General features: G+C 46.6%; 1 protein-coding gene across 17 annotated transcripts in view; it reads right to left on the bottom strand.

The window, feature by feature from the left end:
• LOC135371154 (RNA-binding protein Musashi homolog Rbp6-like) overlaps positions 1 to 15,232 on the bottom strand; it is a 344,111-nt gene that overhangs the window by 308,927 nt on the left and 19,952 nt on the right. For 9 of the 17 annotated variants that reach the window (XM_064605211.1, XM_064605208.1, XM_064605207.1 and 6 more), the window contains exons 1-2: positions 814 to 1,229; positions 638 to 678 (exon numbers count right to left, since the gene is read on the bottom strand). In XM_064605211.1, the coding sequence (XP_064461281.1) occupies positions 638 to 678; positions 814 to 881 (109 nt within the window). In that variant the 5' untranslated portion in view covers positions 882 to 1,229. Of the gene's footprint in view, positions 1 to 637; positions 679 to 813; positions 1,232 to 15,232 lie in introns of those variants that run through there. The other 8 variants (XM_064605200.1, XM_064605198.1, XM_064605197.1 and 5 more) reach the window with 3 other exon arrangements.

Genomic DNA, 15,232 nt, shown 5'->3' on the forward strand with positions numbered 1-15,232 from the left:
CGAAACCCCGCAACATACGGCACGGTTGGCACATTCCACCCTCTGTACCGCGAGGAAAGAAAACAGGACCTTCCGCAAAGTTGCAATATTATTTTAACAACCTCCTCGAAACACAGGCGCGATTGTTTTTTTTACATGTTGTATAGCTACAGCTGTAACAAGTGCGGTGACGAAACATTCCTAACAGGGGGTACGCCGGTCAGTCTCCGGAAAGGATTCACTCGACAATCGCGCGACTCGTTTTAATAAACATTCGGTTACGGTACGGGAACTTGTGGCGACCCGTTAAAGGCCCGTAATTCCGAAAGATTGCAGCTGTCTCGTCACAGCAGTCGTCAAGCACGCCCACGACGATTGCGTAGGTGTGGACCGCTTAGCGAGCAGCCCGTAAGAAGGTCAGCCGGCCGATGTAAAAGCGGAGGTGCCCACACACTTCTCTCTCCGTCCGACACAAGGGAAGCTCTCTGTCGGGCAGCGGAACTCGCAGCACAAAACATACACGCCTTCTCCGCGAGGCCTAGCTTCTCCCATCGAGAGAGAGATCGCGGGCTGCAGCCGGTATACGCAGCAGCTTACCCGTACGGCTCACGTGCTCGTTTCGAACGGAGACCCCGAGATGGAAAAAACGTCCACTCACCTGGCGCTGTTTGCCAACTCAGTCCTCCTATGAACATTTTCCTGCGAAAGAGAGAAACGGAGAAATCAGGCGCTGGGGCACAGCAGAGCAGCCGCCGCGCGTCAAAGCTGCAGTGCGCGAAAAATCGGAGGCACTCATGATATTCGGTGCTGGCAAGAAAGAAAAATGCCGCTGACCCTGGGTCGTGGGCCGCTTCGTTGGGACTGGCCGAATTACTCTGTTGACTGTCGGTTTCCATGATCATGTTCGAGCACCGAGATGAGAGGAAGATCGTAAGAGACAGCGCACCACTGGGGGGGAAGAAAAAGCGCTTCTACACACTAAGGAGCACACGGGAAAACAACGAGGAACGTAGACAACACTCTGCCGAGAGAGGCCACTGTAGGTCGCTGGACACAACGTCGGCGGGGCGAGCCCTCTTTTCTAAAAGCTAAGACGTACACACAAGGCTGGCTACAACGTTGCCCGTTTCTAGTGGACCATCGTACGGGACCCTCTCGGCAGTCCGCGACTGAGAAAAAGCCGACGCTTTGCTTCGGGTCCGTCACCACCGGAGCGCCGCAGGAGCGCAGGAGGCGCTGCGTACGTTCTACCGCGAAGCCAGCTCTGCCGGCGCTCATTGGCTGCGAGCTGAACCCCTCGTGACGTCACCGCCACCGTCATACACTTGCGCAGGCACTCCCTCTCCCGTTTGCTCTGTCTTCGTCTTTGTTTGCACGCGAGTCGGCTTTCGTAGCGCGGCCAGCCACGCTGTCGACATCTCGCGGTGCGATTGCAAATCAAGAGGGAGGAATGTTTTTTTTTTTTCTCGCTCTATCTTTCGTAGTAAACGGCCCTCTTTCTCCTGCTGATGAGCGCACTCAATCTAATTACAATCGAAGATGCCGGAGAGCGCTAGAATTGCGGAGGGAGACAGCGGTGGCTGCGACATTAATCTCGCTGAATTAAAATGGCACAATCCTTGGCAATAAGGACAAAGTCCTTCCCCGGCTCATAATTGTATCGTAACGCTTTCATATGCGTTTCTCGCGAACAAAAATGAGATATAGTGTAGTCCGTTTGCGATCTTCTTCAGGGGAGTCTGTGCCGTATCCCATTGCCACTTATCGAATTACAGAGTAAGCGTCGATCGCGCCTCAAGGACCTTTCCTAAAGGAGAAAGCGAGGGAATTTCGAAAGACAAACGTGTGTTCTGGAAACAGAGCTGAATAAAATCAAGTAGAAACAGAGGGAGTTCTGGCAATATTAATGCAAGTTGTATCCTGCTCTCTTATTCACGCGCTCGGAAAGGTATAGATAGTAGGATTTCGACTACTGTTTAGTTTGTGACAGCTTCCGTTGTGGTAAGCTGGCAAGGTAAACGGCGAAGAATTCGATTTTTGTGAATTGGAATGTCTCGTTCACTTTACATTCATCTGGGAAACGTCTCGTAGTCTTGGAAAAGTGACTCGCAAAGGCTTCATATTCCAAAGGTCACTTCACAATCATTACCCCGTGTCCCTCTGTGCTGCTGGAACCGGCGAGACACCGGTGAAACCAGGTGCACACTAAATATTCATTGGAATTGCAGCCTAATATGAAAACCCTTCCTCCAAACTCTATCTCCAACGAACAGCCAACACCACCCAGTTCCCTACACCAGTTTACTCCTCGCAAGAATGACTGCTTCCGTACAAACTACAACGCTCTCCCCGTCTCAACCGTGGCATTCATTCAAGAAAAACACTTCGCTGACGTTCATGCAATTCGTGAGAACAAACAAGTTTCGGAAGCGACCGCTTCTGTCTCGTTCAACCACGCATGGCTAATCGCGCAGCAAACAAAAGAAGAAAATAAAAACGCAAAGAAAAACCCGTTTGACGTCTCTCCTGACAGTTGGCCACTTTATTGCCATTTTCATAACTACGCCCACGAACAATGGCGCCGAAAAAGCACAGGGCCTATCCCGAACTCTGTCACAATAGCATATCCATCAGGCTTTGACTGCAACGACAGCATTAACGAAGTTCACGCCTTCAGTGCCAGCGAACGAACGCTGTACAGAGATTGAAAGCGAATGTTGCGGTGCGTTTCATCGATTACAACGCCCTCTGTGTCATTCGAAGTCACGTATGAGAGAGAACTATCCGTGTTTTCTTCGCGTTTAATACCGTACGTGTACTAACTAGGACAGTACTTCACCACATAGCACGCTCCTGGCCGGCCATCATGCCCGATAACATCGTTCTCTTCACTGTCGAAAACGGGGTCTGTTGAAAACAGTGTCCACTGTATCTGTTGAAAACAGGGGCGTACGCCATTTTGTAACAGTTATGCAGTTACGTTATGTTAGGCAGTTACGTGAAAAGATTGAAGAAGGCAAATTGCGACTTAAGACATCAGATAATCATGCTGACATCATGACGAAGGTCCTGAACGGAAAGAGAACTCTTCAGCTTTCGATAACGATATCGTTCCAGATTATGGTTGGCTAGGAGCGTGCTATGCGGTGAAGTTCATTTTTAAGAGTGTACGTCTCCTGTTTCCAACAAGTCGGGGGACAGACCGATATCATGATTCTAAATGACCGCTGGATCCTGCCGGTGTTATGTGGATAAGTTATGTTTTAACAGCGTAGAAAGGAAGTGAGCTGCGTTAGAGACGCCCCCAGAAACTATTCATAGTCCTAATTACGTCAGTCGTTGCCGCTCTTCAGCAGAGACTCGGAGAAGACAGTGATATACACAATTGGGGGGTTAGCCTGTCTCCATGAAGGCCGAGGTGCCTGTTTATTTTCGTTTCCAATACAGCTAAACAATCCTACAGATATCCGCAGGGAGTCTGCCTGATGTTTGACTCGTCGGTTGCTAAAGCACATCGGCAATGGCCGGAAAGCGATAACTCTATAAACATCTACCATTTCAATGTAAGTTTAGGTAAAGAATTGGGTTCAGCTAATTTATCAATGGAAACGAGATAAATTTATCTACGCACGTGCATAGAGCAACTAATTTTTCTTTAAGGTAGCGAAAACAACAACAATTAAATGATGATGTCATGGAGTGCTTCCCCGCCCGGGCTGCGGGACCCTGCCTCTGTACATCTCCGTTGATATGATTTAATTAATCAATTAGCACGCGAATGCAGGAAGGCACAGATTAGATTACAGTTAGAAAAGAAATTGGAGATGGTGGCTCCTATACAAAACACAGAAGCCGGCTGCTCCAAAACACTTAAAAATAAAAATGCAAAAATAAAAACAAATTTTGAGATAAAAATGAAAGCAAAGACTTAGAGCTCGTCCAGTATGTCTGTGGCTGCTACAAAAGTCGTAACCTTTATTGGAAGCTGACTGAACGGTAACAGCATTTCGAAGTAATAATAAGAGCTAAGCAATTCAGTTCCTTCTACAAAAATTCTCCGCCTCTCCCTCGACGAATGCACCGCAACAACACTCTAGCACAGAACGCATTCAAGCTACCGAACACATGCCGACACACGCACAAAAAAAAATAATAATAATAATAACAACGCCATCGACACGTCACGGAATGTCACATCGGCTACTTTTTAGACAACTCTTTGGAGACTGGAACAGGCGTGCGTATCTTTCTATTGTGTTTATCAATGATGTTCATTTCTCTGTATCCCTCCTCCCTTTCCTCCTCCCCTCCATGCTAACGGGCCAACTGTTTGCGAAAGGTGACAAGCGCTCATCAATACAAAAAAAAAAAAAAAAAGAACCAACGAAGTGTCGCGGCGGGTGACCAAGTTGTGAGAGGAGAGTGAGTTTTGAGTGACACCGCGACTGGAGGCTGATAAACAAAGGCGCAGCTCAACGGAGCCCTTCCAGAGGGTCCCCATTGTCGCCGCGGGTCCACAGATGCTGCGGAACGTCACTGCTTGCTGATGACATCGGGAGACCTCGCTCATTACCCCAACAAGAGTCACACGGGTCCGCATCAGGCGGGCAGGTGGCGAAATAGACGTCGTCTTGTCATCCATTGATTTCTTTATTTTTTTCCCCCTTGTGTTCGTCGAAGCGCATTTATAATCAACGACATAAAACGCTACACTCTTAAAGACGAACTTCACCGCATAGCACACTCCTAGCCAACCACCATCCCGAATGACAGCGTTCTCACCCCTGATTTGTTGAAAACGGGTGGCGCATCCTATTTTGTGACACTTATGCAGGTCATAATTGTCACAAAAATGGCGTACGCCTCCCGTTTTCAACAAATCAGGGCAGATAACAATACCATTCGAGATGATGGTTGGCTAGGAGCGTGCTATGCGGTGAAATTCATTTTTAAGAGTGTAGACTCTTAAAGACGAACTTCACCGCATAGCACGCTCCTAGCAAACACTTTATCTGCCCTGATATCTTGAAAACGGGAGGTGTACGCCTTTTTTGTGACACTTATGCTGTTCATAATTGTCATAGAAAGGCGTGTACGCCTCCCGTGTTCAACAAATCAGTTCAGATAACGATATTATTCGAGATGGTGGTTGGCTAGGAGCGTGCTATGCGGTGAAGCTCATTTCTAAGAGTGAAGGGTTAACCATTGGGCTAATAAAGATGTAAGATGTAACGCAGCGAGCATCAGTCCTGCTTCCGAGAGACGTACTTTTCCCCAATATCACCAAAATTAAGCTGCTGTCGTTGTCATCATGCATATGCACGGTCTTGTCACCTGACCGCAATGACATTTGGTGCTTTCGTACGGAGAAAATCCGTTTGGGGTTCGAAAAAGCGCTTAGGGAAAACACAATCGATAGCTCAGGAGCTTATAGGCTCCTCCAGTCAGTACGATTTTTCCTGCATCTTCAGCGCGTTCCCCGGAATCGTAAGGCGCTTCTCATCGAGTGATGTATGTATAGTATTTGCAAGGTCTGCTTATTAGTCTCGCTTTTACTTTTGTTTTTACGAAGCACAAGCACATACTATAGAAATGTATGTTGCTCATGGACTATTAAAGCAGGATTGCACTACTAAAATAACTACTGCACACCTAGAACTGAACTTCACGTCATCATGAACAACATCGTTCTTCTCCCTGATTCGTTGAAAACGGGAGGTGTACGCTCTCTTGTGACACCTATGTAGCTATGTTAATTGTCACAAGGCGATGGAGGTGGTGGTGGTGGCTCGCCGTTGTCGGCCTCACAGAGGCGGGCAACGTCACGACTGACGCCCTGGGGGAATGTGCGTCCTGGGCCGACTTCTAAGGGTCACAAAAAGAGTAGGCCCCGCCCTTGCCGCAAATCAGACAACAGTGTCACTCTGGAGACGCTACGCACCACAGCCAAAACACAGTGGGCCACATGGGTACCGTTAAACACGAAATGAAATAAAAGATACGGTGAAGTTCTACTATACAGGGTGTCCCACCTAGCGTGAAAAGAAAAAGTTCTTATTAAAAAATCTACTCGTCTGAACACCATGGGTCAACGTTCTTTATCTCGGGGGAGATTTTGCCATGACTTCTGAGCACTTTTATCAATTCAGTGATGGCAGTTGCCTCATCCACTACAATGCCACTTTTATCAAATTTCATTCGCGAGAGACTGAATTTTCCCAACTGAACTCCGAAAGTTGCCAAATCAACCTCACAGTTGCTGTTTTTTTTTTTCTGTGTGTTTCTTTTGTGTGGGTGTGTGGGTGTTAGCGCCGCGCAGCAACTGTGGCTATGAGCGGCGTACAGACGTGGACAGATGGAGAGAGGACAGCAGGAAGGAATGGGGGGATAGGGGGTTAGTGTGCGTCCTGAACCGACTTCAGGGTTTTTCTTTTTTTTTTTTTAACCGTAACAAAGCATATGCCGGATTTATCCAATTCTATTGTAACATACAACTATAATGGTAATTATTGTTAATAATGGTAAAAATTGCGAAAACTGTCGTTTCGAGACGCGCACATCGCCGTCCGGGCTCAGATCTCCGAAAGAAGCGATGCGAGGAGGCCATGTGTCTGCCCTTTCACTTTCCCCCTTTCCAGGATTCGGCTCGTAACGGCAGCATGCACTCTGACAACAAAACTTCACCGCACAGCACGCTGTCCGCCATCCATTGCTACGAATGATATAGGGTTATCGCTTCTGATTCAAAAAGAGAGACGGAGGCGCACGCCTTTTTGTGTCTATTTGGATATATACGAGACTTGACGCAATGGACGCACATGATAATTGCGACGCAAATAAGTTGTTTTTTTTCTTCATGCAAATAAGTTGTCTGAAAGAAGAGCGAGAAGGAAACAGGAAGGGGCGAGTGGAAGTTTTTCTTCCGCACCATGTTGCATTAATTTGAGTGAGCTCGGCCAACAATTTGCGCGCCTCAAAATGACGTTTTCCGCGTTTTTTTTTTCTCGTTTCTTTTTTTTAGCTTTTACAAAAGCAGTAGGGAATGTATTTTACGACGGAATTGCGTAACTGCGACGTGCGCTTTCTGTTTCTGTCAACAAAACGTGAGGTATACTTGGCAAATTGCGGAGATCCATTGGAAAAATTCAATTTCACGGGAATTAAATTTGATAAATGTGCTCAGAAGTCATGGCAAAATCTTACCCGAGACAAATAGCGTTGACCCCATAGTGTTCAGACAAGTAAAGTTTTTAATACTGTTCTCTCCTCTTTTTTTTTTTTTTTTTTTTTTCAGGTTAGGCGAAGCACCCATTACACAAGTTTTTTTTTTCAGCACATCGTCATAAAAAATATCCATACGCAAAAAAAAAAAAAAAGAAATGTTCCTAAATCACATTGCAAACTCTCCACAAGCCACCTCCAGCACTAACGAAGGCATCTTCGACGGATTTCGACGATTCGGAGAGGAGGACATCACGAGAACCTGAGTGCGGACAATCTAGCAGAGATACAGACGTCGTCCGTGTAGCGCAGAGTCCTTTATAGAGTCCCTCGAAAGCGCACAGTCACCGATATATTTCATGCAAAGACACGGTCAAGACGACGGAGGAACCCCCCACTGGCGGTCACGCCATGGGTGTATCTCGTCTTATCTCTACCATTAACCATACCGGCGCTCCGGAAGAAAGAAAATATACATTCTTCCAAGCGCGGGGAAAAAAGATGAACGAGCTTCGATATAATCAAGATCGTGACAACGAGCCATTAAGCGAACGAAAGAAATATATAGAAGAAGAGAAAATTGGACGCAGGACATGGCATATATGCCCGCGCGGCCCCGGAGTGCCCTCCCAGAAAATGGTCCACGGTTCGGAGAGGACAACGTTAGTGCAACTATACACCGCAGCCATTTAACAAAACAAAACAAAAAAATATGTAGATTGGGTCGCGAACACAAACATTTATATAGCTTAGTTATCCAGTAAGGGTATACTCTCCCGAAAGGATCTCGACCGCATTTGTGTCGTGCATTTTTTTTAACTTACTGGGGAAATGAGAGTCATGTACTATACGACTCTCACTATAAAGTTGTTGTTGCTGTTCTATGTCAAAATTGCTTAGTCCATAGCCAAATGCAGTCCGCCTACGCGCTCCCCTAAAAGCAGTTCTAAACTTTTTGGACACAGTGGGACTTCGGTCCTCTCTGTGAAGTGATTCATTATTCCCTTTTCATGACATTACCGCCAGCAATGGGACAAAGTATCGCCCCCTGGCGATGAAACTCCCCATTCATCATCATTCAAATAAAGTGGTTGTATAGTTGAAAGCATCCCTTACGAGGTACCTGGTATTTTTTTCCAGAGTGCACACTTGATACACTAAAGCGCAGGTGTGCGTTTTTTCTTTTATTTTCTCTCACTGTAGTGTCCCTTTAAAACAGAACTTCGCCGCAGAGCACGCTGTGCGCCAACCATTGACACGAATTATACACTCTTAAAAATGAACTTCGAAACTAACTTTTGTACCAATTATGTCGTGCGTAACTGTAGGGTTCCCGGTTTTCGGTGCTTAATTTTTCAGAAATTCGGTGGGAGAAATCGGTGGCTATTTCGCTCACCAGGAATCGGTGTCTTTCGGCGGTAGTATTGTGAAACGTGAAGACACCCGGTGGAAACCGGCGAGGAACGTGACGGGAGTTTCCCGTGCATACAGTGACCCAACATTTGGATGTCCTTGTGTGTGTGTGTGTGTGTGTTTCATTATAATGCCAACTGTTGAAATCAGGGGTTGATAAGTTTGTGAGGTGCATGTTAGTGATGGAGGTGGCATCACGTACCGCTCTTTTCACTGTAAGGAGTTAGCATCGGAGCTTTCTTGTGGAAGGCAAATCTTTCAGTCGGCCCGTGTCCTACACGAAAGAACTGATGTTCTGAGGCTGGAACAACATAGAAGGGACAAATACATACAAAGCCTCAATTTTTTCACCTTTCATCTTTCACCGTGTCCTAGTTTTCAATGTATGTGGAATAGGCGAATAGTTCGCACTGGTACACTCCATGGTCTCTAGGCTCTAGCTACTCTAGCTAGGGCACTTCCTGACCGAACAGACATATTCTCATTATGCAGATCTATTTGTAACTGGCACTCTTAAAAATGAACTTCACCTCATAGCGCGCTCCTAGCCAACCATTATCTCGAATGATATCGTTATCTGCCCTGATTTGTTGAAATCACGGGGCGTACGCCTTTTCTGTGACAATTATGAACAGCATAAGTGTCACAGAAATGGCGTACGCCCCCCGTTTTCAACAAATCAGGGCAGATAACAATATCATTCGAGATAATGGTTGGCTAGGAGCGCGCTATGAGGTGAAGTTCATTTTTAAGAGTGTGGATCCTGACTATCGGCAACATTAAGCCCACGTGAGAAGCTAAAGACCAAATATGTGTTCTTTCAAGAACGACCTCATGTCCACTGTCAGCTGCCAAAGAATTGACATTTCGACGACAATCAGTGAATGATGATTTCCACCGAACTTGTAAAAAATTACCGGCGGACGTTTATAGGTGCTTTCCGGTAAATACCGAAGACCGGGAACCCTACGCATAAGCGATACAAAAAAGGCGTACGCCTCCCGGTTTCAACAAACCAGGGGCGAGGACGGTGTCACACGGGATGATGGTTGAGTAGGAGCGTGCTATGAGGTGAAGTTCGTTTATAAGACTCGAATCAGAAGCGATATCCCTATCATTCGTGGCAGTGGTTTGCGCACAGAGTGCTACGCGGTGAAATTCTGGTCCTCGGCACACCTGAGCTGCAGCCCTCGCTTACCAACTCCGGACGACACAGACAGGCAAATGGCCGTTCAGCAGCTTGTTGGCCTGCGCCACCCTGGGATACGGGACATCATCCATCATCATCGCCCCTCTTCTTCCCACGAAAAACCTTCCTCGAGGCACACAGACCATGCTCCATAGGCTACGCCCTGGATCTGCGTTCACCAACTCTCAACTATTCAAGATCGGCTCTAGGGGTGACGCCTGCCGTGGTCACTGCCAACAACCTGAAACAATCGAGCACATCCCGCGAGACTGCCGACTACACCATTCTGCGCGTGAAGCCCATCTCCCTGGCTCCATCTCTGGCACACGCATGCGGACATCCTCTGCCCCGTGATTCTTAATGCCGAACGTTACCCTAAAGCAAGAAACCTTGTTCTCTTTCTGCAGGAGGCGGGTCTAGCTCAACGACCCCTCTAACACTTTGCACTCCCCGATGAACTCACGCACCCTCTACGCATCTCCACCCTTCACCGTTCATCCGTCTTTTTCTTTTTTTGCTATAGTCGCGACGACGCCCACTTCTGTGTTGCCAACGGCGAGCCGATCCTGCCCCCCCCCCCTTTTTTTTTTTCTGGTCTTAGAGTGCATAACGCGGTTCATAATATCTCCACGTCGCATAGATAATCAATATTTTGGAAGAATACAGTTTGAGACGCGTAGGTTGCGATGACCTCGGTGATAAGACTCCCCACTCACCATCATTCAAATAAAGTTGTTGTTGTTGTTGCAATGACATACATTCGGTACAAGGTTCTGATGATTTGGCCCGTAGTCGTAGTTTAAGCGATGGCCGTAACATTAATTTGACCGAGCTCAGTAAGCCACTCGCACCGTTTACTGCATTGCTACTGCGGAAAAGAATCATCACGTCTCCATCAACATCTCTCGCGCCGCCGTAATTCGATTTACACGTACCGTGCAACAATAACGCAGAAGGCGCGCACCCCTAGATGCAGCGTGCGTTCTGCAGACCGAAATCCTATTACTTTTTCTTTACTTAAGCAATTTCCTTTCCATCGAGTCTTATCGCATAAACAAAATCCCGAAGAAGGAGAGAGAGAGAGAGAAACGAAAACAGATGAAGTATCAAAGGAATCGGAAGCAATCTCAGGCACTGGAGCGGCAAGGGCTCGCCAAGGTAATGGTCTGGAAAGGACCAACCGCTGTGCATAGCGACGGTTTAAGAACTGGCGCGCAGAAGGAACTCAAAAATCGCGAAGACAAGAAGAGGGTGGCTTAACGGGCTCATCCTTTTGGTTGCACAATGTTGCCAGAGAGGTAATATTGAACCAGAGCAGGGAGCGAATTTTATACGAGGGCGGGCGCGCGCGCTTCTCAGAATGAGCACTCGGGTGCCAAGCATCACGTACGCGTCGAGAGTACATTCAAATTGTCTCCGTGGAAGTGGCTTGATTGAAGAAGCAGCCATTAGACGTTCTATGTACGGCGCGAGCGAAGGCGGCGTGGCAGTAAAAATGGCTCTGGGATGCGTTGCTAACAATGTCAATGACGACTTCGAGCGAGCTCCCCGGGTACGTAATAATAAACTAAATAAATAAAATAAACAAGAAGAGAAAACGCAATGAGCCAATTCAGCTGGTGACTCTCGGACGTGACTTCGCCGGCGGTGCACCCTTTTTCCGTCGCAAAGTGTAGTGGAAGTCCGACGTCATCTTTTTTTTTTTTCCCCTATATTTGCTGCTCAAGTTCTCTTCGTTTTCTTCGTGGTAGGGGACGTGTGACAAGTAATTACATCCGCTGGTGTGCTTGAGGAAGCAAAAACCTCCGCTTCTCATTCATGTCAAGGGCTGTCCTCACACAACCACTTCTGCAAACGTTATGCTCCCTATAGTAGGTGGTAAACGAACCTAATAAACCATACCATTGTCGTTAACGTGCTGGTATGATCCTTGTCGTTTATGTATACGAATTAAGGTGCACATAAACAGCAAGCTCCGCTGTGTACGTTCGAGTTCGAACAACCTCTTCAGGCCTGTTGAACCGCCCTCCGTGTATCCGTTGGCTACTGATCCCTAGGTTGCGGGATGGATCCCGACCGAAGACGTCAGCAGCTTGGTGGGACGGTACAAGTTGCCATGAATTATCATTAGAGAGATTTAGTGCTACGTACGCAATAACTCCGGCTCACGCAAAGAAATAGCGGGTGCACATTCCGCATGCGCCGGACGTGTTTTTGCATTTAGCGCGTGCGCAGTGTGAACATGCAATTCTCTTGCGTACGCTGCAAATAAAACTTTCTATTATCGCGTTGTGTATGACGCTAACGGATAGTATTAGCACTGCGTACGCAAGAAAATGGCGGGATAATACCCCGCGAGCGCCGAACGTAGACTGTGTGTCTAGCACAACACGCAATCCCCTTGTGTACGCGAGGCGATTGCGCACGCCTACAGCAGAAGCCCGCTATTATTATACATGTTCGAAGCTATTATCTTGCAAGCTATACGACGGGATAACAACACTGGTGGAGCAAAACACATCACACAGCTGCCCCTGTGCACCAGTAAACGTCCTGAGAAGTGGCAAGCTTCACCAGGCTAACCTCTCCACAAGCCCACAAAGAAACAAAACGGCTCGAAGCAAACACGGAGCACTTCCTTCCTGATTACAAGCCGTACAGACTAGATACGCCTGAAATCCGTTCCATCCGACCGAGTTCGATTGTTTCCAGCTTCCATCGCAGAATCACGTCGCAGAAACAAAGTCCGGGCCTCCCATTAAAATCGGAAGCCGCAAACTGGGTGCGCTCGGCGATCGAAAATTGCGGCTCACGCACGTCGAAATCACAAAAGACCGGCCGCTATACTGCAGAGTCGATTTCCGCCGGCACAATACCATATATTTCTTCCTGGACTCGCAACAAAAACCTTCCCGATAGGAGAGTTCGGCATCAAAACGGAAACAAGTACCGTACAGTCGATTACGACCAGCGGTAGTCATGTCGATAAACAACCCCGTCCTTATCGCTGCGAGACAATTGCGAAGAGCCCGCAACTATCCAACTCGCCCCGGTTAAGCCTTCCTACCTTTGGCAACGTCTTCTTTCCGAGGGCAGAGGAAAAAAAGCGGGGCCATAGGAGAGCTTAAATACGTCTATCTCCAAACGGCAAGCGCTTCACAGTTTTAGACGTCCTTTTTTGTCGACACAACGTAGCTGCTTCGAGTTCGATACAGGGGTAAGCCGCTCTTCTGCCATTTTCGCGTTTTGGACTTTAGTGGGAAAATTCACTAGCTCGAGCTGAATGGGGGTTTAGTGAACGAAATCGCGTTTCGCGCCAGGTAAAAAATGCACGACGCTATCTAGAAATTTTGCGGTACCTGTCCAAACAAGAAGAATTCGAGGAGGAGGCAGCTCATAAAGCTGGGTAATAAAGTGAGATTCGAAAATAATTTTTACTGCAGAATTGAGGACGGATGTTTTCCATGTTGTTGTTGTTTTGTTTTTTGTTTTTTTTTTGGGGGGGGGGGTAGAATTTTCAGAATTGTTTCTGCAGAGCTTTGAATTTCAGAGCATCCATGCAACAGAATGCATTCGCAGCCACGTGAGCGCTGTAAACATGGAGAGCACACATGTAAATTCTACGCTCTTTTATAGCTATTGTGCAATCCTTAGGCATTGCTGCATCGATTCTGTGCTGACTTCACGTTCATCCTGCCCCGGGCGGAAGCTGGCCTGAGGACGGCGGAAACGTAGAGTATTCACCGGTTATCAGATTATTTCAATTAAATGCGACATTACCAAGTACAAACCTTCGTTCACCTCGTCAGGGGAGGTGCTGGGCCGTCCGGCATAGCGCTCTTAAAGCGTGCTTCACTGCAGCAGTGGTCACTATGCGGGGAAACTAGGCACATCCAGCAGCAACGTATAGCGCAGTATTGTTTTTCGGGGTACCGATAAAGACGAGTTCCTTTTTGTGACAAGAAAGCTCCACGATGGAGGTATGCGCGGAGAGAGAACTATTTAGTGCTTTGTTTAGTCGAATTGTTTAAAACACATCTTAATATCTTGAACTGATTTGCTCAAATCCGCCATGCGTACTCCGATTCCCGCAACAAAACGTTACATTAACTTGTTAAATTTCATAATTCAATTCTAAAAATGAAATTTATTTAAATAATATTTTGGGAAAAAATTTGCACTATAATAGTATTAGTATTGATAAAATTCCTCGTAGTGCGTTGCAAAAGCTTCCTACGTTGATACAGTGATTTTCAGACAAGTATATTACGCTGTTGAAATAATATATTCGTGCAGTATATAGAGCGTAGATGTACACCTGCCACATGTGCGTGATACATGATGTACGTGATACACCTGTCACTACCGCAACTTTGTTCATGGTCATAGTTACCTCAGAAAATAAAATCACGAAATTATCGTATTTTCCGGTGTATAACGCGCGCGTTATTCAGTAAAAAAAAAAAAAAAACTGCTTTGAAGAGGTCCTGCGCGTTATCTCACGGTGCACGTTATACGCGGAAATATTTTCCTGCAGAGTTCTTTCTCAGGTCGGTGACGTACAAATTCTAGCCTCTTCAAGACAGAGTGTGCTGTGACTTTCTCCCAAATCGCTTAGGGCCAGTTGACAAAACCGGCGAAAGGGCACTGCTGGGCTTCAAAAAAAAGTTAATGATGCTGCTTAAGGTCAATAATGCTGACTTCATTTCGGAAGGCAGGCGTGATTCAGAAGGGACGCCAAACCGAAAGCCGAGAAGAGACTGAAGTATACTGTATGATACCGACTCTCTTGCATCGGAGTTTAACGGCTTTGACTAAATGTGTTTTAAATAAAGCATATGCGTGTATGATACACCGCCTTGGTTTATTGCGATACAGGTGGCAGTACAGAAGCTTGTAGCAACAATGCGGTGCGCGTTATACATGGAACTTTTTTTTTTTTTTTTCAAATTAGTCCCGTTTTTAGGGGTGCACATTATACACGAGTGCGCGTTATACACAGGAAAATACGGTACTCAATTCATCTGGCATGTGTGTAAAACATATTTGGTAAATACAGGCGAATAAAACAAGTGTCACGACATAATGCATTAGCTCGCATACCAATACTAATACCAGTGACGGCCAGTAGTTAACTACATGTAGTTAAACTACTAGTTAAACTATCTGATTGTAGTTAAAAAGTAGTTATCAACTACTTGCTGAAATGTAGTGTGCAACTACTAGTTAAACTACTATTTCGAGTAGTTAACTACAGTAGTTAGGTTACTGCAGGCGTCAACTACTTCCGATTTTGCCGCAAGCTTTACGGCACAACTGTGCTTCCGACTTTTACCTTGAGCTACTTGTTTGATGAGAACGGAGGTGCAGAGTAATTGTGCCGTGCGTGTGTACCAAATCTTCACTTTTATCACTGCTTGTGATTCATAT

The sequence above is a fragment of the Ornithodoros turicata genome, chromosome 10 (assembly GCF_037126465.1).
Source record: "Ornithodoros turicata isolate Travis chromosome 10, ASM3712646v1, whole genome shotgun sequence".
Lineage (NCBI taxonomy): Eukaryota > Metazoa > Arthropoda > Arachnida > Ixodida > Argasidae > Ornithodoros > Ornithodoros turicata.